The sequence below is a fragment of the Oncorhynchus clarkii genome, chromosome 10, assembly GCF_045791955.1.
Source record: "Oncorhynchus clarkii lewisi isolate Uvic-CL-2024 chromosome 10, UVic_Ocla_1.0, whole genome shotgun sequence".
Lineage (NCBI taxonomy): Eukaryota > Metazoa > Chordata > Actinopteri > Salmoniformes > Salmonidae > Oncorhynchus > Oncorhynchus clarkii.
Window position 1 is genome coordinate 70,467,555 of NC_092156.1, and position 24,095 is coordinate 70,491,649.

Below are 24,095 nucleotides of genomic sequence, written 5' to 3' on the forward strand. Positions count from 1 at the left end.
GTATTAATTAGGCTGTTTGAGAAGGTTTGAATCCTAAGCAACCTGCATACACATTGTTTGAAGTACAATAGACCAACATAGCACAGGAGGCTACTGAGGGGAGGACAGCTCATAATAACGGCCGGAACGGAGCGAATGGAATGGCATCAAACACATGGAAACCACGTGTTTAATGTATTTGATACCAGTCCACTAATTCTGCTCCAGCCATTACCACAACCCCGTCCTCCCCAATTAAGGTGCCACCAACCTCCTTTGCAACATAGCAACATAGCTTCTCACTTAAAGCGTTGTTTTTTTTGTTTTAGATTTGATGTAAAAGTGTGTCACACAGAAAAGACAAAGACAACATGACAATGACACGCTTAGTCAAACATGTATCAGTCAATGTCCTTTTATTTACATCATTGGCTGAGTATATTATGAGAATTTGGTAAACAGATCCATGCATATAGTACAGTTTGAATTTCCAACAGATCAGAACCTTCATTATGGCAGATGGCACAATAATGCAACTGTGTACTGCGAAACGTTAAAAAACTACTGAGGAAGCGATCTAGTAATTCAACATAAAGCATGAACAGATATGATCATTTATGTACTGTAAACAGCCTTGTATTCCCACAAGGTTCAAATGTTTATCCATATATTGATCTTGAATTATAGAAACAAACGAAAACCATACATTTTTCAACTCCAATTAATACATAAGTCTGAATTTACATAAACGTATAAACCACACAGCTTAATATGAGCATGAAAGTGTTCTAGAATATGTACACACGACTACATTTACAATAATACACTGGGTGAGAGCCAGAAATCGTTGATACTGTCATCGCCAGTACAACCAGCTTGCACTTAATAGAACAAAGCACATAGAGAGAAATCACGGTCAATCTTAAAATTCAGAATTCAGATAATAATGGCTTATCATGTGAACTTGCATACGGTTGTAGCAATAGTAACATACGAGTGCCTCAGCGCTAATTTTACAGAACTTGATTTGTCTAAATAAACGGAGCAGGGTTTGAATTTTTCATTCTCCCCATTATCATTACAGGTTGGTGTCTTCTCTTGTTGTCCCTGGGTCCTGCTCATTAGGGCACAGAACAGGAAATGTTTTCAAATGCTCTGCAACGGAAAATGTAAATAATTGTTTCTTATTGGACAAGCCCTCGTAGTCCCTCCCTGTTTCAGTCAGTTTTTCCCTGTTTGGTACATAATGAACACGACGCAGGTTAAAACATTTATACAATCTAAATGATGGATAGCAAACAATCAGATATGGCTTCAGACTAAAATATGAAAGCAAGATGATGAAACATCGATGGAGGCCTTTGGGCGGTGTGATTGGCTGGGTGGCAGTGATCACAAGGACGTTTCCAGGGTTACCAGGGGCAAGCACAGGTCAATAGTGAGGAACCAGGTGATGGAGAGTTGGAGAGAGTGGGTAGGGGTGGTGGGGGATCACATGGTGGACCCTCTTTCTCCCCTGTGGTTTGGGGTAGTCTTCTTATTGGTGGAAGGGTTTGGTGCAGTCTAGTTATTGGTGGACAGGTTTGTTGCAGTCCTCTTGTTGGTGGGCAGGTTTGGTGCGGTCTTCTTATTGGTTGACAGGCAGAGAGAAATGCCCCTTCTTCCCAGAGGTGCTCTTGGACCCTCTATGGGGGTCCAATCAGAGTCTGCTCCTCCCTGGGCTCTATCTTCTCTCCACTTCTCTCTTTCTCTCTCCATATCTGTCTCTCTCTGCTGTGTGTATTAATGTCTTCTCAGATTGTGCTCCTCGGTGCAGGAACCTTTTCTCAAGGTGATGTCATCCACAGCCATCTCTCCGCTCCGGCCACGCCCGCGCTCGCCCTTCAGAATCACCTGGGAACAACAACACAGCACAATAAATAGGTTATTTCGCTTATATAGCACTTTCGATTACAAAATGTAATCTCAAAGCAAAAAAAACAAAAAAAAAACAGGTACGACTAATTATCAAAATGGAATGTGAATGGTGTCTAGTCAGCTTCAGACAGAGGTGGTATGGAAAGGCAGTCTCTGGTATGACTTGAGAGGAGGGGGGCATCGATGGTTAGCCAGGGAGAAAGCCCTTCACCAGGAGAGAGCTCTTCACCTGGGCACTTCGCCATCTCCGACAATCATAGAACCTCCATAGCGTAGTAGTTGAACATCAATTGAGGACAACCATGATTCAAACACACACACCAATAACCAATGTATCAGTCGTTGTTAAAGGTCAGTCACAGATGGCAAAGACAAGTCAGGTGTGGTGTCAGACATACTACTGTATACTGTTTTATACTTTAGGAACAGCTGCTCTTTCTATGGCATAGACTGACCAGGTGAAAGCTATGATCTCTTATTTTGTTACATGTTAAATCCACTTCAATCATCAGTGTAGATGAAGGAGAGGAAGGATTTTCAAGCCTTGAGCAATTGAGACATGGATTGTGCATGTGTGTCATTCAGAGGGTGAATGGGCAAGATAAAAAATATTTGAGTGCCTTTGTACGGGGTATGGTACTAGGTGCCAGGCGCACCGGTTTGAGTGTGTCAAGAACTGCAATGCTGCTGGGTTTTTAAATCTCAACAGTTTCCCGTGTGTATTAAGAATGGTCCACCACCTAAAGGACATTCAGCCAACTTGACACAACTGTGGGAAGCATTGGAGTCAACACGTGTCAGCATCCCTGTGGAACACTTTCGGCACCTTGTTGAGTCCAAGAATTGTGGCTGATCTGAGGGAATAAAGGGGTGCAACTTAATATTAGGTGTTCTGTATTTATACTACTGTATACGGCTTTACACTATATACTACTGTATACGGCTTTACACTATATACTACTGTATACGGCTTTACACTACATACTACTGTATACGGCTTTACACTACATACTACTGTATACGGCTTTACACTATATACTACTGTATACGGCTTTACACTATATACTACTGTATACGGCTTTACACTACATACTACTGTATACGGCTTTACACTATATACTACTGTATACGGCTTTACACTACATACTACTGTATAAGGCTTTACACTACATACTACTGTATACGGCTTTACACTACATACTACTGTATACGGCTTTACACTACATACTACTGTATACGGCTTTACACTACATACTACTGTATACGGCTTTACACTATATACTACTGTATACGGCTTTACACTATATACTACTGTATACGGCTTTACACTCTCTATACTACTGTATACGGCTTTACACTACATACTACTGTATACGGCTTTACACTATATACTACTGTATACGGCTTTACACTATATACTACTGTATACGGCTTTACACTATATACTACTGTATACAGCTTTACACTACATACTACTGTATACGGCTTTACACTACATACTACTGTATACGGCTTTACACTATATACTACTGTATACGACTTTACACTACATACTACTGTATACGGCTTTACACTATATACTACTGTATACGGCTTTACACTATATACTACTGTATACGGCTTTACACTATATACTACTGTATACGGCTTTACACTACATACTACTGTATACGGCTTTACACTATATACTACTGTATACGGCTTTACACTCTCTATACTACTGTATACGGCTTTACACTTCATACTACTGTATACTGCTTTACACTATATACTACTGTATACGGCTTTACACTATATACTACTGTATACGGCTTTACACTCTCTATACTACTGTATACGGCTTTACACTATATACTACTGTATACGGCTTTACACTATATACTACTGTATACTGCTTTACACTCTCTATACTACTGTATACTTCTTTACACTCTCTATACTACTGTTTACGGCTTTACACTACATACTACTGTATACGGCTTTACACTATATACTACTGTATACGGCTTTACACTATATACTACTGTATACGGCTTTACACTCTCTATACTACTGTATACGGCTTTACACTACATACTACTGTATACTGCTTTACACTATATACTACTGTATACGGCTTTACACTATATACTACTGTATACGGCTTTACACTCTCTATACTACTGTATACGGCTTTACACTATATACTACTGTATACGGCTTTACACTATATACTACTGTATACGGCTTTACACTATATACTACTGTATACTGCTTTACACTCTCTATACTACTGTATACTTCTTTACACTCTACTTCTTTATACTGCTTTACACTCTATTATTATTACTTTTTTTATTTACTTTAACCCCTTTTTCTACACAATTTCGTGATATCCAATTTATAGTTACAATCTCGTCTCAGGAGAGAAGGTCGAGAGCCATGCGTCCTCCGAAACACAACCCTGCCAAGCTTCACTGCTTCTTGACACACTACTTGCTTAACCAGGAAGCCAGCCGCACCAATGTGCCCGGCGCACCACAAGGAGTCGCTAGAGCACGATGTGACAAGGAAATTCTGGCAGGCCAAACTCTCCCCTAACCCAGACATTGAAGAGAATTCCAAGAGTGTGCAAAGCTGTCATCAAGGCAAAGGGTGGCTACTTTGAAGAATCTCAAATATAAAATCTAACACTTTTTTGGTTACTACATGATTCCATGTGTGTTATTTCATAGTTTTGATGTCTTCACTATTATTCTACAATGTAGAAAATACTAAAAATAAAGAAAAACCCTGGAATGAGTAGGTGTGTCCAAACTTTTGACTGGAACTGTATATATACACTACCATTCAAAAGTTTGGGGTCACTTAGAAATGTCCTTGTTTTTGAAATAAAAGCACATTTTTGTCCATTAAAATAACATCAAATTGATCAGAAATACAGTGTAGACATTGTTAATGTTATAAATTACTATTGTAAATGGAAACGGCTGATTTTTTTAATGGAATATCTACAAAAGTGTACTGAGGCCGATTATCAGCAAACCTCACTCCTGTGTTCCAATGGCACATTGTGTTTGCTAATCCAAGTTTATAACTTTAAAAGGCTAACTGATCATTAGAAAAACCTTTTGCAATTATGTTAGCACAGCTGAAAACTGTTGTTCTGATTAAAAATGCAATAAAACTGGCCTTCTTTAGACTAGTTGAGTATCTGGAGCATCAGCATTTGTGGGTTTGATCACAGGCTCAAAATAACCAGAAACAAAGACCTTTCTTCTGAAACTCGTTAGTTTTTTCTTGTTCTGAGAAATTAAGGCTATTCCATGCGAGAAATCGTCAAGAAACTGAAGGTACAACGCTGTGTACTACTCCCTTCACAGAACAGCGCAAACTGGCTCTAACCAGAATAGAAAGAGGAGTGGGAGGCCCCGGTGCACAACTAAGCAAGAGGCAAGTACATTAGAGTGTTTAGTTTGAGAAACAGACGCCTCACAAGTCCTCAACTGGTAGCTTCATTAAATAGTACCCATAAAATACCAGTCTCAACGTCAACAGTGAAGAGTTAACTCCATGATGCTAGCCTTCTAGGCAGAGTTGCAAAGAAAAAGCCACATCTCAGACTGGCCAATAAAAATAAAATATTAAGATGGGCAAAAGAACACAGACACTGGACAGAGGAAGATTGGAAAAAAAAGTGTTATGGAAAGACAAATCTAAGTTTGAGGTGTTCGGATCACAAAGAAGAACATTCGTGAGACGCAAAAAAAATGAAAAGATGCTGGAGGAGCATGGTGTTAAGCTGTCAAGCATGGTGGAGGCAATGTGATGGTCTGGGGGTGCTTTGGTGGTGGTAAAAGTGGGAGATTTATACAGGGTAAATGTTGAAGAAGGTAGGCTATCACTCCATTTTGCAACGCCATGCCATACCCTGTGGACGGCACTTAACAACTACAAAGCCAAAAGTCTGCAAGACTGTAATTGCTGCAAATGGAAGATTCTTTGACAAAAGCAAAGTTTAAAGGACACAATTATTGTTTCAATTAAAAATCATTATTTATAACCTTGTCAAAGTCTTAACTATATTTCATATTCATTTTGCAACTAATTTCACGTGTTTTCATGGAAAACAATGACATTTCTAAGTGACCCCAAAATGTTGAACGATAGAGTATATATAAACTCAGCAAAAAAAGAAACATCCCTCTCACTGTCAACTGCATTTATTTTCAGCAAACTTAACATGTGTAAATATTTGTATGAACATAACAAGATCAACAACAGACATAAACTGAACAAGTTCCACAGACATGTGACTAACAGAAATTGAATAATTTGTCCCTGAACAAAACGGGAGGGGGTCAAAATCAAAAGTAACAGTCAGTATCTGGTGTGACCACCAGCTGCATTAAGTACTGCAGTGCATCTCCTCCTCATGGACTGCACAGATGTGCCAGTTCTTGCTGTGAAATGTTATCCCACTCTTCCACCAAAGCACTTGCAATTTCCCAGATATTTCTGGGGGGCCCTAGCCCTCACCCTCACCCTCCGATCCAACAGGTCCCAGACGTGCTCTATGGGATTGAGATCTGGGCTCTTCTCTGGCCATGGCAGAACACTGACGTTCCTGTCTTGCAGGAAATAAACACACAAAACGAGCAGTATGGCTGGTGGCATTGTCGTGCTGGAGGGTCATGTCAGGATGAGCCTGCAGGAAGGGTACCACATGAGGGAGGAGGATGTCTTCCCTGTAACGCACAGCGTTGAGATTGCCTGCAATGACAACAAGCTCAGTCCGATGATGCAGTGACACACCGCCCTAGACCATGACGGACCCTCCACCTCCAAATCGATCCCGCTCCAGAGTACAGGCCTCGGTGTAATGCTCATTCCTTTGACGATAAACGCGAATCCGACCATCATCCCTGGTGAGACAAAACCCCGACTCGTCAGTGAAGAGCACTTTTTGCCAGTCCTGTCTGGTCCAGCGACGGTGGGTTTGTGCCCATAGGTCTTAAGCATCTCACAGTACGGACATTGCTTGCCCTGGCCATATCTGCATCCTCATGCCTCCTTGCAGCATGCCTAAAGCACGGTCACGCAGATGAGCAGGGACCCCGGGCATCTTTTCGTGTTTTTCAGAGTAAGTAGAAGGCCTCTTTAGTGTCCTAAGTTTTCGTAACTGTGACCTTAATTGCCTACCGTCTGTAAGGTGTTAGTGTCTTAACGACCATTCCACAGGTGCATGTTCATTAATTGTCTATGGTTCATTGAGCAAGCATGGGAAACAGTGTTTAAACCCTTTACAATGAAGATCTGTGAAGTTATTTGGATTTTTACTAATTATTTTTGAAAGACAGGGTCATGAAAAAGGGACGTTTCTTTTTTTGCTGAGTTTATATATATATATATATATATATATATATATATATATATATATATATATATATATATATATATATATATATATATATATATACAGTGCCTTGCGAAAGTATTCGGCCCCCTTGAACTTTGCGACCTTTTGCCACATTTCAGGCTTCAAACATAAAGATATAAAACTGTATTTTTTTGTGAAGAATCAACAACAAGTGGGACACAATCATGAAGTGGAACGACATTTATTGGATATTTCAAACAAATCAAAAACTGAAAAATTGGGCGTGCAAAATTATTCAGCCCCTTTACTTTCAGTGCAGCAAACTCTCTCCAGAAGTTCAGTGAGGATCTCTGAATGATCCAATGTTGACCTAAATGACTAACGATGATAAATACAATCCACCTGTGTGTAATCAAGTCTCCGTATAAATGCACCTGCACTGTGATAGTCTCAGAGGTCCGTTAAAAGCGCAGAGAGCATCATGAAGAACAAGGAACACACCAGGCAGGTCCAAGATACTGTTGCGAAGAAGTTTAAAGCCGGATTTGGATACAAAAAGATTTCCCAAGCTTTAAACATCCCAAGGAGCACTGTGCAAGCGATAATATTGAAATGGAAGGAGTATCAGACCACTGCAAATCTACCAAGACCTGGCCGTCCCTCTAAACTTTCAGCTCATACAAGGAGAAGACTGATCAGAGATGCAGCCAAGGGGCCCATGATCACTCTGGATGAACTGCAGAGATCTACAGCTGAGGTGGGAGACTCTGTCCATAGGACAACAATCAGTCGTATATTGCACAAATCTGGCCTTTATAGAAGAGCGGCAAGAAGAAAGCCATTTCTTAAAGATATCCATAAAAAGTGTTGTTTAAAGTTTGCCACAAGCCACCTGGGAGACACACCAAACACGTGGAAGAAGGTGCTCTGGTCAGATGAAACCAAAATTGAACTTTTTGGCAACAATGCAAAACGTTATGTTTGGCGTAAAAGCAACACAGCTGAACACACCATCCCCACTGTCAAACATGGTGGTGGCAGCATCATGGTTTGGGCCTGCTTTTCTTCAGCAGGGACAGGGAAGATGGTTAAAATTGATGGGAAGATGGATGGAGCCAAATACAGGACCATTCTGGAAGAAAACCTGATGGAGTCTGCAAAAGACCTGAGACTGGGACGGAGATTTGTCTTCCAACAAGACAATGATCCAAAACATAAAGCAAAATCTACAATGGAATGGTTCAAAAATAAACATATCCAGGAGTTAGAATGGCCAAGTCAAAGTCCAGACCTGAATCCAATCGAGAATCTGTGGAAAGAACTGAAAACTGCTGTTCACAAATGCTCTCCATCCAACCTCACTGAGCTCGAGCTGTTTTGCAAGGAGGAATGGGAAAACATTTCAGTCTCTCGATGTGCAAAACTGATAGAGACGTACCCCAAGCGACTTACAGCTGTAATCGCAGCAAAAGGTGGCGCTACAAAGTATTAACTTAAGGGGGCTGAATAATTTTGCACGCCCAATTTTTCAGTTTTTGATTTGTTAAAAAAGTTTTAAATATCCAATAAATGTCGTTCCACTTCATGATTGTGTCCCACTTGTTGTTGAGTCTTCACAAAAAAATACAGTTTTATATCTTTATGTTTGAAGCCTGAAATGTGGCAAACGGTCGCAAAGTTCAAGGGGGCCGAATACTTTCGCAAGGCACTGTATATATATATATATATATATATATATATATATATATATATATATATATATATATATATATATATACTGTATATACACTACTGTATACTCACACTCTCAAGTCCCGTGCCCCACAGCGTGATCTGGGTATGTCTCCAGCCGCTACCCCCCGTCCTTCCCCACACGGCCGGGCTGTACTGCTTCCCTTTCTTCACAAACACCTGGAGCATACCCACATGGTGTCCTGCCAGCTTGTGGCGGAACGACAGACACAGGTTACCGTCGTTCCAGGGAGGAGTCAACGGGAGGACCAGGCGCGCCCCTCGCCCGCTCCTCTTGTCGCTCACCTCAGGGATGGTGAGGTATTTTCCACCCGTGGAGAGGAAAGAGGAAGAGAAAGTGATATTACAATCAGGGTAGCGTTCAATTGGAGAAAACGTTTGGAAATGAAGGAGATGCTAGAACACTGGTTTTAGTTTTCAGATGGATGTGTCTCAATCAGATGGCTTCATCTTTTGATATCGGCAGCTCCATTTTACAGAATATTGTCCTCATTGAAATTCGTGCCGAAAACCCCCCAAAATGTCCTCCTGGGACTATAAAGTTATACTACTAAATAGAGTCAGACTAGGCTGAATTAAATTTACTCTTGACATATGATTGAGTGGAACCATTGCAAAAAAAACACACATCTTGTTTTCTCTGAACCAACTGTCTGCCTGTAATCAAGTGTTTTGTTTTGAATACTGTTGAATAATGCAGTCTCTTCAAAAGGCATTTGTTTATCAATGAATAATAACCACAGCTAGTTCTACCAAGGATCAGACCTTCCTGTGTAAAACCAGCAACACACTTTTAGAGCCAATGTTCTCATATGAAAATAAAACTTCTGTGCTTATCATTAAAATGTTAGTATCTGAACGCAAAAGTGAGGTTAAAGGGTATCTTATCTTATGTATCTTATTTTTGCCTTCCCTGAGGAAATATTGCTTTATCTGAACCGTTTGTAACAATGTCCAGAATAATCCGCTTTGCATTAATCTGGCTAGCAAAAATTAAAGTCTAAAAAAGTGAACTGTGGTTCTTACCAGATGGGTCCGGTGTTGTCTCCCAGTGCAGGTCACCATCCTTGTCCCGGATCCAACCGCAAAGGCCGTTATCAAAGGAGCAGCTCAGGTAGCCAGCCTCTGAATTTAAACAACAATGTTTCACATATTTCAAGTACCTTTACCCCACAAAGGCTCTCCTTGCTTGAACTAAGCTCACACAAAGGCTCTCCTTGCTTGAACGTAGCTCACACAAAGGCTCTCCTTGCTTGAACGTAGCTCACACAAAGGCTCTCCTTGCTTGAACGTAGCTCACACAAAGGCTCTCCTTGCGTGAACGTAGCTCACACAAAGGCTCTCCTTGCGTGAACGTAGCTCACACAAAGGCTCTCCTTGCGTGAACGTAGCTCACACAAAGGCTCTCCTTGCTTGAACGTAGCTCACACAAAGGCTCTCCTTGCGTGAACGTAGCTCACACAAAGGCTCTCCTTGCTTGAACGTAGCTCACACAAAGGCTCACTTTGCGTGAACGTAGCTCACACAAAGGCTCTCCTTGCGTGAACGTAGCTCACACAAAGGCTCTCCTTGCGTGAACGTAGCTCACACAAAGGTTCTCCTTGCGTGAGCGTAGCTCACACAAAGGCTCTCCTTGCGTGAACGTAGCTCACACAAAGGCTCTCCTTGCTTGAACGTAGCTCACACAAAGGCTCTCCTTGCGTGAACGTAGCTCACACAAAGGCTCTCCTTGCGTGAACGTAGCTCACACAAAGGCTCTCCTTGCGTGAACGTAGCTCACACAAAGGCTCTCCTTGCATGAACGTAGCTCACATCCCTCCTGCTGTGTGCCTTTGATTCCAACGGGTGCAGCATCATTTCCATTCTCTCTTATGTACATGAAATAACATACAGAAGATGTGAAAGAAAGGTGGTGAACGCACAAGTTATTACAGAACAATAAATATTGATTTCTCTAGAGTGGTGGACTGAGAGCGCCGTGATGGATGAAATGGGAATGAACTGATCTGAATTGCCTGCGAAGTAAGCCTTCATTTCACAAAATAAATCTGATGATAACTGTGTGTGGATTTGTGTGTGCGCGTGTATGTGTATGCTTGTGTGTTTATGTGAGTGCATTGTGCATTTGCATCTGTGCGTGCGCGTGTGTTCTGTATGTGTGTGTGTGTGTGTGTGTTCATCGAAGTGTGTCAGCCACCATATCATTTAATTTAGCCACTCCGCATAAACCATCAACAAATACATTGTGGTCATGACAGTGAGTAATCGGATACAAATGATCATTTTGAATTTGAGTTATTTGTTTCGGACATAAGCCATAATAATTCATGTGTCGCAAGTACAAATTGTGTCTTGAGATGAAACTAGCGCTCATCATTTTGACCCTGAACATTGGGTCGTGAAAAGCACATAGCAGGATCATTCTCTGAGCCAATGAAAGCACTGTTTCACTCCAAAACGCTGATCCGATCATGTACGGCGTGCCAAAATAAACCCATAGTGGAATCATTAGGCAATTTAATTGGCAATTTATTGACATCAATAAATCACATAAGCAAGCCCCAGATGTGGTGGATAACGTTCTCAAGTACAAAGAGTACACTGCTCTTCCTTATTCAAGTGTGTGTGTGTGCGTGTGCGTGTGTGTGTGTGTGTGTGTGTGTGTCAGCGTGTGTGTGTTTGTCTAACTGCCACATGTGGAGGCTGCTGAGGGGACGACGGCTCATAATAATGGCTGGAACCATGTGTTTGATGTTGCTGATACCATTCCACTCATTCCACTCCAGCCATTACCATGTGCCCGTCCTCCCCAATTAAGGTGCCACCAACCTCCTGTGGTCGTTACATTAAACCTTCAACTCAACCAATCAGTCAATCATGAAGCAATGCATTCTGGGTAGGTGTCATATAAACAAGCAGGATGAATTTAATCTGTGACTTTCCCGTGACAGTGGATCAAAAACACACAAACATACCTTTCCCTCCGCAGCCTTTTTCTAAAGCGTTGCAGAACCGAAATGAATCTGGGCTGGCGAACGTAACTCGTTCATCATCGTTTGAGTTACGTCCTCTGTAGGAAGTGTTAGGAAGCGTGGAGATGGTTAGTGTTTGACAAATGTTTCTGTTTACCTGCGTCATCCTTCGCTTCGTCGGCCGTGTTGCCCAGCTCAATGTCAAAGTCGACCCCCAAGACGGTGTTGTGATCATGGTTACGTGGAACTAGGGGAGCAAAGAGAAAAGGCCAAATCAAGAGGTATTAGGGAAATTAATAAGTGTGTGTGTGTGTGTGCTACATTGACAGAGAATAAAAAATACCCATTTTGTTGATAATGATAGATAGTAGGGAGAAGAGCAATATCCTCTGGGATATTTGGCTGTTAATCAAATTCACACACAGTTGAATACGTTCTCAGACAGGTTTGACCAACGCTATATAAGAGCATGAAAATCAATTTCAACCCTCAACGATACGATATCATTTGGATAGAGACAAAATACACCTGAATTAGAGCAAAAATATATTCAAACACTGCAGTACACTGTACTACAAACGGGTTCACATATTAGGGCCATTCTGCCTACTGTACTCAACTCTGCTAATTCAGACCCTATGATTGGTAGCCACAGAGCAAGGGGTGTGGTGGAGGTGTGTGTGTGTGTGGGGGGAGGGGTCTTCAGCTGTTTCTGATGCAACTGTCGTGTAAACGCTGTGACGTGCGCACGCACACACTACCCTGGGGCCCTTCTCTCGTGGCACAGTGACACAGCCACTACTGAAATAACCCTCAGTCTCTACTGATATAACTGTGGTCATACTGCCTAATATACTGAAATGCCAAGCCGCCCCAAAGCCTAAAAGGTCACAGGTCAAATGGAAACATGTACAGTACTTCTTGTCTAGCTCAACGTCACTCAAAGGTCTATTGACCAGGTTTAACTTGTCAAACATGATGTTTAGATTAAGTTGGAAATTGATATTTTGACAATGACAAAATCTGGTGATAACACGCATGTTATCATCAAAGAAATATAGGCTTGATAAAACATAACTGCCAACACCTCAATCAGGGTATGATACACTGAAACTGTTCCACAGGCGCGACACTTGACCTCTGAATACTAACCCCTGGCTCTCCCACCCCACCTTGTGTCCTAGCAGTCTACTTCATTTACCGCAGTGTTAGCCGCTAGCTTGGGCCACTTCTGACCTAAAATTGTTGCAGCCAGCCAGCCAGCCAGCCAGCCAGCCAGCCAGCCAGCCAGCCAGCCAAAGCAGAGGGCTGTGCACATATTCCCTGGCAAGACACCAGGCTCTCCAGCAATGCCAGGCATCCAGGCTATAGACGTATCCAGGCCAAGGAGGGGGGGGGGGGGTCCTCCCTAGGAGCTACATTAGCTGAGTGTGCTACTTTACACTCTTAGGAAAAAAAGGTGCAATCCAAGAACTAAAAAGGGTTCTTCTGCTTTCCCTATAGGAGAACCCTTCGAAGAACCCCTTTTGGTTCCAGGTAGAACCCTTTTGGGTTTCAATTAGAACCCTTCTGCATGGAACCCAAAAGAGTTCTACCTGGAACCAAAAAGGGTTCCATACGAACAAAATCTTATTTCTCTCAAATGCTGTGCACAAATTTGTTTACATCCCTGTTAGTGAGCATTTCTCCAAGATAATCCATCCACCTGACAGGTGTGGCATATCAAGAAGCTGATTAAACAGCCGGATCATTACAAAGGTGCACCTTGTGCTGGGGACAATAAAAGGCCACTCTTAAATGTTCAGTTTTGTCACACAACACAATGCCGCAGATGTCTCAAGTTTCGAGGGAGCGTGCAATTGACTTCAGGAATATCCACCAGAGCTGTTGCCAGAGAATTTAATGTTAATTTCTCTACCATAAGCCGTCTCCAACGTTGTTTTGGAGAATTTGGCAGGACATCCAACCTGCCTCACAACCGCAGACCACGTGTCACCGCGCCAGCCAAGGACCTCCACATCCAGCTTCTTCACCTGCAGGATCATCTGGGACCAGCCATCCAGACAGCTGATGAAACTGAGGAGTATTTGTCTGTAATAAAGCCCTTTTGTGGGGGAAAACATTCTGATTGGCCGGGCCTATGCCCTCCTAGGCCAACCCATGGCTGCACCCCTGCCCAGTCATGTGAAATCCATAGAATAGGACCTAATGAATGTATTTCAATTGACTGCTTTCCTTACATGTTCTGTAACTCAGTCAAATGGTTGAAATTGTTGCATCCTGCGTTGATATATTTTTTCAGTATACAACTTGAACCCAGGTCTGCCCTACTGAAGTCCATGGCAGTTGGACACTATACTGTACCGTGCCACTTTACACTGCGAGAAACAAAGGGCTAAGTATTTCTTCAGGGAATCAATCTCCCTCGGCCAGCAGCTGCACTCCCACGCTTAATAAATCTGATTTACTCCACTGTGTTAGCCGTCCTTGTCGCTGGCGCTCCTCTTGACCCTGTCTTGTTTAATTCTGTGGCAAATATTTGGGCAGTTGACGGGGCTAAAAGCTCAAGAGGGGATTTTCACATACTCTGCTAACCAAGCCAAGCACAGGCTTTTTCAACACACAAGTTTCTTTCTTAAAGGGGTCATTTTCTGGATTTGTACCCAATTCATAATTGTTTTCTTACCTCCAGAGAAGTTAAGTGTTTGTATTGGAATTTATAAAAGCTTTATGGAAAGCCGTGTGAAGTAAACAATGGGATGTGAGTATGAACCTGTGACAAACAAATTTGGAAAAACACTTTTCTTCCAAAATCGTACTTATATTGCAACAATATCACTCCAGAATATCTGTGTTTACTCTCTTGAGATAATAAATAAATTAGGATTGGGATAAAAACCTGGAAAACGATCCCTTTAAAGAGGAATTTGATTAGTCGATGGTGGCACATTTCTGAAATGTTTGTGTGGGTAAGAAGACAGAGTTTTCCTGGGGTATTTCTTTGCTGCGACCACTTCAAGGAATGAATGGAAGGGAGGATCTGCAAAAGGATCCCAACAGGACCAAGAAAGTGGTTCAATCCCTCTTCCTCAATGACTGGCATCAGCTCCACCTGGACGGAGCAGCACAGCCTCAACAAGACAATCACAGGGCAATCTACAGAGTTCCAATTATGAGCTAAAAGTACTACAACTTTTATTTTACTTTACAAAACGTTTTACTTCATTAACTTTACTAAAAGTAAACAAAAATGTACAAACAAGCTGATGCTTCCAAGTTCTGAACCACTTAAAAAATATATATATTTTTTTAACCTTTATTTAACTAGGCACAATGACGGCCTACCCCGGCCAAACCCGACGACGCTGGGCCAATTGTGCACTACCCTATGGGACTCCCAATCACGGCCTGTTGTGATAAAGCCTGGAATCGAACCAGCGTCTGTCGTGATACCTCTAGCACTGAGATGCAGTGCCTTAGACTGCTGACCACTCGAGAGCCCAAGTCTAATTCAAGCTTCTGCAAAGGACAGAAATCCTGACAACAGTGTCGTCCTTATGCTTTGACGTTCATTCTTGTCCTCTTGAATCACAAATCCAATGAAAATATTCTATTGATATGGCCGGGGCATCGTCCTTTCCTCTCCCTCTCATCTCATTCAAGCAAGGCATTTCAAAGACCTTCTCCGAGGCTATTCAGCTGAGTATATGGACGTCTTCCTCCAAATAACGCAAACTGATGTGAATGTAATCTACCCGCTCGTTTTTTACATTTTATAATTATGTGAGGCCATCTGGCTAGGTCGGTGGGAAACACAATCTAACTCACCTCCCAGCATGCACCATGGCTGCTTCACCGCCACCCTTTCATCCTCACAGCCTATTGATGTCAGAGGGCCTTGGCGATGACTTTTAATCAACAGCGTTCAAATGGGCACTGGGATTTCCAGGTGTTTTGTGATCCAGTATTATATTAGTCTGATTACAGATCTGTTTGTGCTGTCTTTCCAGAACAATATAACGTCACACTGACCATTGGAGCTGGCAAGACAGATCTGGCAACAGGCTAGTGTGTTATAGTGCAGGCTAACTGTGTAAGGTCAAGTCTGGACCAATGAGAATAAAGGTGTGAGACTAGTACCAAGTCTGCATTTTTTTGCAACTAGGTGAATTATTGTCAATAACTGCATAGCAAGTGGTATTATCACATGGTGAGCCTGTGCTATGACCTTGAATGTTCCCCCAAAAGCCATGAGCCAGTATGGCTTCCATCTTGAGTTCTCTACCAGCCCTTAACTGTGTGATAATAATGTTTCTCTGGCCTCTATCCCCCGTACTGGCCTAGATAGAAAAAGACTGACAATCCCCCTCAGTTCAATGGCATTCAGATGTTCTCCAGTTTCTGTTGAAAACGGGTTAAGATAATAATACACACTTGATTTTCTCTGGACCGCTTCACAACTGATTAGTTGACAGAAAGACAAAGTGTTTTCATTCCGTCATGGGGAATGGTTGGATGGACATATTTCACAATCATGCCTGATATATTACGAACCAGATGAAAGAAATGCATGCATAAGTAAATGGTCACATCCAGTTGGCAGAAACTTGCCAAGCATCTTATCAAGATAAATTGACCGCATATGGGACTCACCACCTGGATTCGGTCTTATGTAACAAAATTTGAAATTGTGTTTTTTTTTACATTAGATAAAAGTAGAGACTCAGAACTAGACAATGGTATATCATACACTGCAGGAGGAACAATGGGAAAGTAATTCTGCTTTGAAAGTTGATCAACTTGTATACTCAATTTTGAGAATATCGCCTTTAAATGTTTTGCTATCTAGTGAAGAGTTTTTCTTTGTCTACACCCATTCAGCATCGTTCACACCCTATTAAGCTTAAGCCCCACCCATCTGGTTTCGCTGTCGGAGCGCACCCTTGACTCTCCGGCCGATGAAAATGATTTATCTTTTTAACCAAATCTGCTGAAAAGTAGCTGAGGTGGACATACAGAATTTTATGGATGCCACACACACACACACACACACACACACACACACACACACACACACACACACACACACACACTATGCATAACAGTCAATGTAAACCTCAAGAAAGACAAAAACCAAACTTACTGTGGACGTCACCTCTCTGTTTGGTGACCTCCTTCTCGATGGTGTTGTCCACTGGGGTGACCGGCACGGGCTGTTTTGGGGGAGGCGGGCGGCGTGTGGGCACGTAGGGTGGGGTCCTGCGGGTGGGGGGCGGTGGAGAGGTGATGGCGGGACGTCGTGGGGGCACATAGGGCTTACGGGTGACTACAGGGGGTCTCCTGGTGGGTATGATTGGTGGTCTCGTGGGGACCACTGGCTTACGAGGGGCGGGGGGCATCGTCCTTGGAGGAGGTGGGGGAGGTGGTAGTGTGGTTGTAGAAGGTGCTCTAGTAGTAGTTGTAGTAGTAGTGGTCGTTGGTTTGGGAGTGGTTGTGATTCTTTTGGGGGCAGTGGGGGCGACTCTCTTGGCGGTCATGGGCGGTCGGATCGTGGTGGTGGTCCTCTTGTGGTCCGAGTCAGGGATAATGTTGTGGTGGTTTGGGGGGAACCTGGGGGGATCGATGACCACCTTGGGAATGGCTGGAAGGGAAAAGAACATAAAACAACATTAAAATGTTTTACAATGTTTTGCAATGGAAACAAATGTGCGGTTCTAATTGGAGGTGTCCAGATAGTCCCTCCGTTTCAGTGTATTTTCTTCTTCAGTTTGGTGCTTAATGAACACGACCCTGACTTCTTTGGTGTTAATGAGGCATAAAGAAGTGGTGACTGCAGTGACCAACTGACCGTTGGAAAGAAAGGCCAGCTCTTTCATCTGCAATGACTTTACCTGCGTAAACAAGCAACCAGCTTTATCTCTGTATCCATAAAGCATACTCCCCCTCATTGAGGGACTTAAAATATTTGATCTTTGAAACCAAATCACCCCCTTATATCAAGACTCATTTTCTAACATTCATTTCCACTTTATCCCCTGATAGAGCAGTCATAGTTCTCAGCCCTAAGCTAGCCAGCCAGCCAGCCAGCCAGCCAGACAGCCAGACAGCCAGACAGCCAGACAGCCAGACAGACAGCCAGCCAGACAGCCAGCCAGCCAGCCAGACAGCCAGACAGCCAGCCAGCCAGACAGCCAGCCAGACAACCAGCTAGCTGGTATTCATGTGTGGAGTGATACCAACCACACCTAGAAAAAGCCCTGCACTCAGGATCACCCCCAAAGCCTCTGATGTAGGCAGACAAAGACCCATCTATTGTTTGTCCTCACATTCCACAGGTCGGAGGGCAGAATAGAAAAGGCATTTAGGGACGACTTGAGGAAAAAGGGCTCCATGATTGAGGACTGAAGGGGGGTGAGGGTAGGGGTGTGGAGCTTCTCAAAGAGAGTCTCGGCTCAAGCTTTCTCGGGTTACGGAGGGGCTTTGATACAGCATGTGACACACAAATAGGATATCGCAAATCAACTCCCTCCCCCTTGAGCCACTTCTGTATCACACCGGTAGGGCGACAGATTGTTTCAAATACCAGTGTCGGGATTCTGCTAGTGGTCTTGGCGGGCGGAGGGGTTCTGTGTGCTGCTAGCTACACTGGCAGCATCTCAAACGGCACCCTTTTCCCTATAAAGTGCACTACTTTTGACCAGGGCGTATAGCATTCTGGTCAAAAAAAGTGTACTGTATAGGGAATAGGGTGCAATTTGAGATGCCGACACTGACTGGCGTACAGCAGTTCAGTCAAAATATTCAACTACTGGGGATATATCATGATAATAGATGACTTTTATTTTTGCCATTGAGCCGCTGTGCGAACAGCAACAACAAAGACAAAAGAGACACACAGGCGTCTGAGTGGTCTATCACGTTAGAGGAAGGAGACACTAGCCGGAGGAAGAAGAAAAAGAAAGAGACATCTGACGTCTGGAAAACGTTTGACTGTCTTTAAAGATAAAGATGGCCGTACTAGACGATAAGGGGCGGGGTTATCTCACTCATGCGAAGACAAGAATTTCAGCCCCTTGCTCTTAGGTTGCAGACTACTTTTGCTACCCCGTAATCTGGTCCACCGTCCAGCCTTCAAAAAACACCACCAAAGAAAATAAAAAAAGGGCCCTGTCCCCTTAAAAAAGAGAGGGGCCGCGGGGCCATTCAGTGGCCTAGCTTACGTTTGCAGTCATGGCCCATCCCCCTGTAGCCGTCTTTGCACTTGCACTTGTAGGAACCAGGCGTGTTATAGCAGGTGGCGAAACTGCTGCATTGGTTTTGGCCTGAGGAGCACTCATCCACATCTGAAAGACAGGAGAACCACATAGCTGAGTAGGAGGGAGGGAGGGGAGAGACAAAAACAGAAAGACAGACAGACAGACAGACAGACAGACAGACAGACAGACAGACAGAGACAGACAGACAGAAAGAAAGAAAAAAGAGAGCTCTTGCATAGCACATAAACACAGTGAAAGGCAGCAGAAGTACAGCATGCTAATTGGCCAAGGTTAATTTCCCCTTCACTCAGAGAGGGAGTTCAGCGTTTACGTCAACGTCTCCTTTTATTAGTGGAAGTGCTATTTATTAGAGTGAAGAGAGAGAATCAGTACACTGAATACTTTACGAAGAATGCTTGTTAGTTCATTAAAACCCTCACCCATTCAGATAATACGTTATGAGGAGTTTAGTGAACACTTCACAACTGACAGTGTTGAATTTTTGACACATCTCAAAGGCGTGAGAACAGAGGAGGCGTCATTCCAATAGACTTACTGAATGCTTCTCTGTTCAAGATTAAAGAGTGCATGTGATTTGTTCAGAGAAGATGCTAAGAGATTTGACAGGATTTATTAAGGTTATGCCGTGTTTCTCTCTCTCTCTCTCTCTCTCTCTCTCTCTCTCTCTCTCTCTCTCTCTCTCTCTCTCTCTCTCTCTCTCTCTCTCTCTCTCTCTCTCTCTCTCTCTCTCTCCCTCTCCCTCCCTCCCTCCCTCCCTCCCTCTCTCTCTCTCTCCCTCTCTCTCTCTCTCTCTCTCTCTCCTCCCTCGTTCTCTCTCTTTCTTCTTATCTCTCTCTTAAAATGATGAATGTAAAAACAACACCTGCGCTCCAGACGCAATGACTCGGCGATGGGTCAAAACATCTCAACAAGCCTTCCCGTTTTGACCTTTTGACCCTTAAACCCCAGGTAAGACGTGCGGAAGCCTGGATGACCTCATTACGTACCTACGCACTGGTACTTCCCGTTGATGTATTGCAGGTCGAAGCCCTCGTGACACTTGCAGATGTAACTCCCGAATGTGTTGACGCACTTACGGAACCGGGGACACGTGGCCATGCCGGTCGCACACTCGTCCACGTCTGAAAGTAAGAACATTACAGATGAAACTACAGTTCATAGTTGAGTCTTTATTAATACTTAGAAGGAGAGGCATTAATGCTAAGAAGGAAGGGCTGTACAATATCATGGCTCTGATTCAATACATGTGATAAATACCATCGTTTAATCAGCTAGCTAGTTTCCATTCTTTATTAATAAACATATAGTTTCACCTCTCCCAAAGCCGTATATATCCATGTAAATCAATGGAAATACATGTCTCTTCGTGTATGCTTAGGTTGGCTAGCAACACATCAACACATATAGGTATTACATGAATACATATATAACTATACCCTACAGGTTCATCTGCATCTTTCAAAATAACAGCATTTCCTCTCTTTCACAGGTCTTTTCTCTCCTTATTTCTTCTTTTCTCTCCTTTGGGTTTATTCAAACACGAACGAAAGCCGATTATGTATTAAATCCTATGATCAGAACAATACACACCACAGTGGTGAAGGTTTTAACAGCTTACTCCGTCAGGGTAGACTCAAACCACCTCTGTAGTTACATGGGCAGGAATACATTGAAAGGACTAAAGGACTGAGTCTTTTTTCACTTAAAACCCTGAGTTAATGTGCTGTAAAATGTTGCATGAGGGAAACCACTCTGACAGTTACGCCAACTTGAAACTTACCGAGTGTTATGGAGAGTCTAAGAGAAAGATGGATGCATACTATAGGGTAGCCTACAACAGGACAAAATATATACAAGGTTTCCAATCAATCACTGCTTTTCTGTCCGAAAACCTACCCATGAAAATAACTGCTTGCCTAGAAAGAGCAGTGCTGTTTCATTCAATCACTTCATATTTAGTGTTTATCGGCTTATATTCAGTTCTACATAGCTGTTTTTTCTGCCGACAAACCCTTTGATTAATTGGCCATTTTTATGAGAGGGATAAATGAAATATGAAGCTGTCTAGTTTCTGGAACAATCCAAAAATCCCAGGAGTTAATCATTAATCAGCACTCATTAATCCCAGGATGACTCGTTAATCATAGCGTATTGTCCTCAACATGTTTCTCGCCTCTCAATCTCCATGGCCTGTCAAAAGATTGCAGCATTTCAGATTTATGTACCCATTTTTTGAGGGATTTGACATGGACTTGCCATGGGCCTCTTCACTTGCCAGAGGAACAACACAAAATAACAAAGAGAGCTAGACTGGACCAGACATATTTGATTTAACTAGGCAAGTCAGTTAAGAACAAATTCTTATTTTCAATGATGGCCTAGGAACAGTGGGTTAACTGCCTTGTTCAGGGGCAGAACGACAGATTTGTACCTTGTCAGCTCGGGGATTTGAACTTGATACGGTTCGGTTACTAGTCCAAAGCTCTAACCACTAGGCTACGCTGCCACCCCATATAACTCATCCAAATCATCCTACCCTGGAACAGCTATCAACTCTCTCTGGTATAAGAATATTTTGAAGATAAATTCACCATGCAGAGTTTGAGAGGACGATCTCACCCTGATTTGCTTTGGAGTTTGTGTTATTGAAGAATAACATAAATTGCTAACACTGGTAACCCTTCACCATAGTATTGATTTAAAGCAGACACCCTCTTCCATTAAAAAACCCATCCTCTTTCTGAAAAGGGTTGAAGAGGTCTCCTCAAATATTTCCAGAGCCATTGTAACACCTTTGGGCTAGAAACCTCTCTCTCCTTCCACAACAATGATTGATGTGCCTCTGTTTTAAAGCCACACCCCCACTGCCTCCCCTCAGTCTCAAACTGCGACTAGAGTGCATCGCCTTAAGGCTCAGCCAAGCCAATCGACAGAGCTTGTATTTAGGCTGAGCCAATCGACAGAGCTTGTATTTAAGTTGAGCGAATAGAGCTTGTATTTAAGCTGAGCCAATAGACAGAGCTTGTATTTAAGCTGAGCCAATCGACAGAGCTTGTATTTAAGCTGAGCGAATAGAGCTTGTATTTAAGCTGAGCCAATAGACAGAGCTTGTATTTAAGATGAGCCAATAGACAGAGCTTGTATTTAAGCTGAGCCAATAGACAGAGCCTGTATTTAAGCTGAGCCAATAGACAGAGCCTGCATTTAAGCCGAGCCAATAGACAGAGCTTGTATTTAAGCTGAGCCAATAGACAGAGCCTGTATTTAAGCTGAGCCAATAGACAGAGCTTGTATTTAAGCTGAGCCAATAGACAGAGCCTGCATTTAGATGTGACACGGATTAACTGCCTCAATTTGTCCACCTGAAATGTACTCATCTGAGTGGTGGCATGTAAGAGAGAGAGAGAGATCCCTGGTCATTTTTCTCCCAGTGAACTTCAGTCAGTGCATTCACCTTCATTAAAAAAGGCCATTATGCAGTCTCCACGTAGTAAAAATGTAATTAGTAGCTCAGAGAGAGAGAGGGAATCACCATTGAGGTTGTCAAGGACATTCAGAATGCCAACGGGCCAGCAGAAAGTGAAGAAGAATGTTTGAGAACAACAGGAAGGTTCTTCTCCCTGCTGCTGTCTTCCCCATTCAAGGGCTTATTTGATATTCTAACTTGTGTTTTCATTGCTTCCAAAGGTATTTTGTCGAGCTCTGTGGCAATCAAATTTCATTTGATCATCTCTTCAGCAAATTCAAAGGCTGACAAGACTGAAAGAAACTCACCCGTCTCACGTTTTTCTATTACAAGAAAAGAAGTAACGCTTCTTCTGCCGTTGAATAATTGAATAAGGCTCACACATCTTGATGTGTGTGTGTGTGTGTGTGTGTGTGGATGTGCGCGTGTGTGTGCGCTTATGTGCGTGCGTGCTGATATATTTAACACTAGAACAGAACATACCCACACAGGTTCTTCCGTCCGGCGCCAGCTGAAGCCCTGGCGACGGGCACTGACAGCGCACCTCTCCCTTCAGCACCTCACAGCCATACTGGCAGTTGGCCATACCACAGGTACGGGTATCTGGAGGGGATACAGCAGCAGGTTATAGCTAGCTCTCTCTCTCACACATGCACACACAGAAACACACACACACAAACATTAAGGACACACACACACACACAAACATTAAGGACACACACACACACATAAACACACACACACACAAACATTAAGGACACACACACACATACACACACAGACACACGCAAACATTAAGGACACACACACCACAGATCACACACACAAGCGGGTGCGTGGACACAGGAAGACTCACAGTGAGGATTAATTACAGCAATATTCTCTGGATCACAACCTAGGTAGAGTGGAATATTGGCACTCACAAAATACCCACCCTTCACCCTCCCTTCACTTCACTTTCAACCCTTTCTCACCCTCTCTTCTCTCACCCTCCTGTTTGTCCTGAACACACCACTCTGTAGTTCCATTCTCATTGGTCGTTCAGGAGTTCAAGCTGCTCACCAAAATAACATAAAATAATTTATTTGTGTGGAGGCCCCCCCCCCCACTTCTCTTCCACAACATTTCCAAAAAAGGACATGAAAGTTGCTACGTTTGTTGCTGCAGCAGGTTCTCTGGAATAGACTGTAGGAGAAAGGAGGAGGAAGGAGAGGAGGGACCCAGGCCAGGTTGATAAAACGTTAGAGTAGCCTGTTGATCAAAGACGAGAAGGAGGAAGGAGAGGAGGGACGCAGGCCAGGCTGATAAAACGTTAGAGTAGCCTGTTGATCAAAGACGAGGAGGAGGAAGAGGAGAAAGAGAGAGGAAGATCA

General features: G+C 43.1%; 1 protein-coding gene across 1 annotated transcript in view; it reads right to left on the minus strand.

Annotated features, from left to right (window-relative positions):
* Positions 1–378: 378 nt before the first annotated feature.
* Positions 379–24,095, minus strand: part of LOC139419114 (nephronectin a) — a 59,966-nt gene continuing 36,249 nt past the window's right edge. The window contains exons 7-14 of the mRNA XM_071169048.1: positions 23,206–23,325; positions 20,243–20,377; positions 19,200–19,322; positions 17,123–17,620; positions 12,137–12,226; positions 10,040–10,132; positions 9,059–9,324; positions 379–1,872 (exon numbers count right to left, since the gene is read on the minus strand). Of these exons, the coding sequence (XP_071025149.1) occupies positions 1,762–1,872; positions 9,059–9,324; positions 10,040–10,132; positions 12,137–12,226; positions 17,123–17,620; positions 19,200–19,322; positions 20,243–20,377; positions 23,206–23,325 (1,436 nt within the window). The 3' untranslated portion in view covers positions 379–1,761. The remainder of the gene's footprint in view (positions 1,873–9,058; positions 9,325–10,039; positions 10,133–12,136; positions 12,227–17,122; positions 17,621–19,199; positions 19,323–20,242; positions 20,378–23,205; positions 23,326–24,095) is intronic.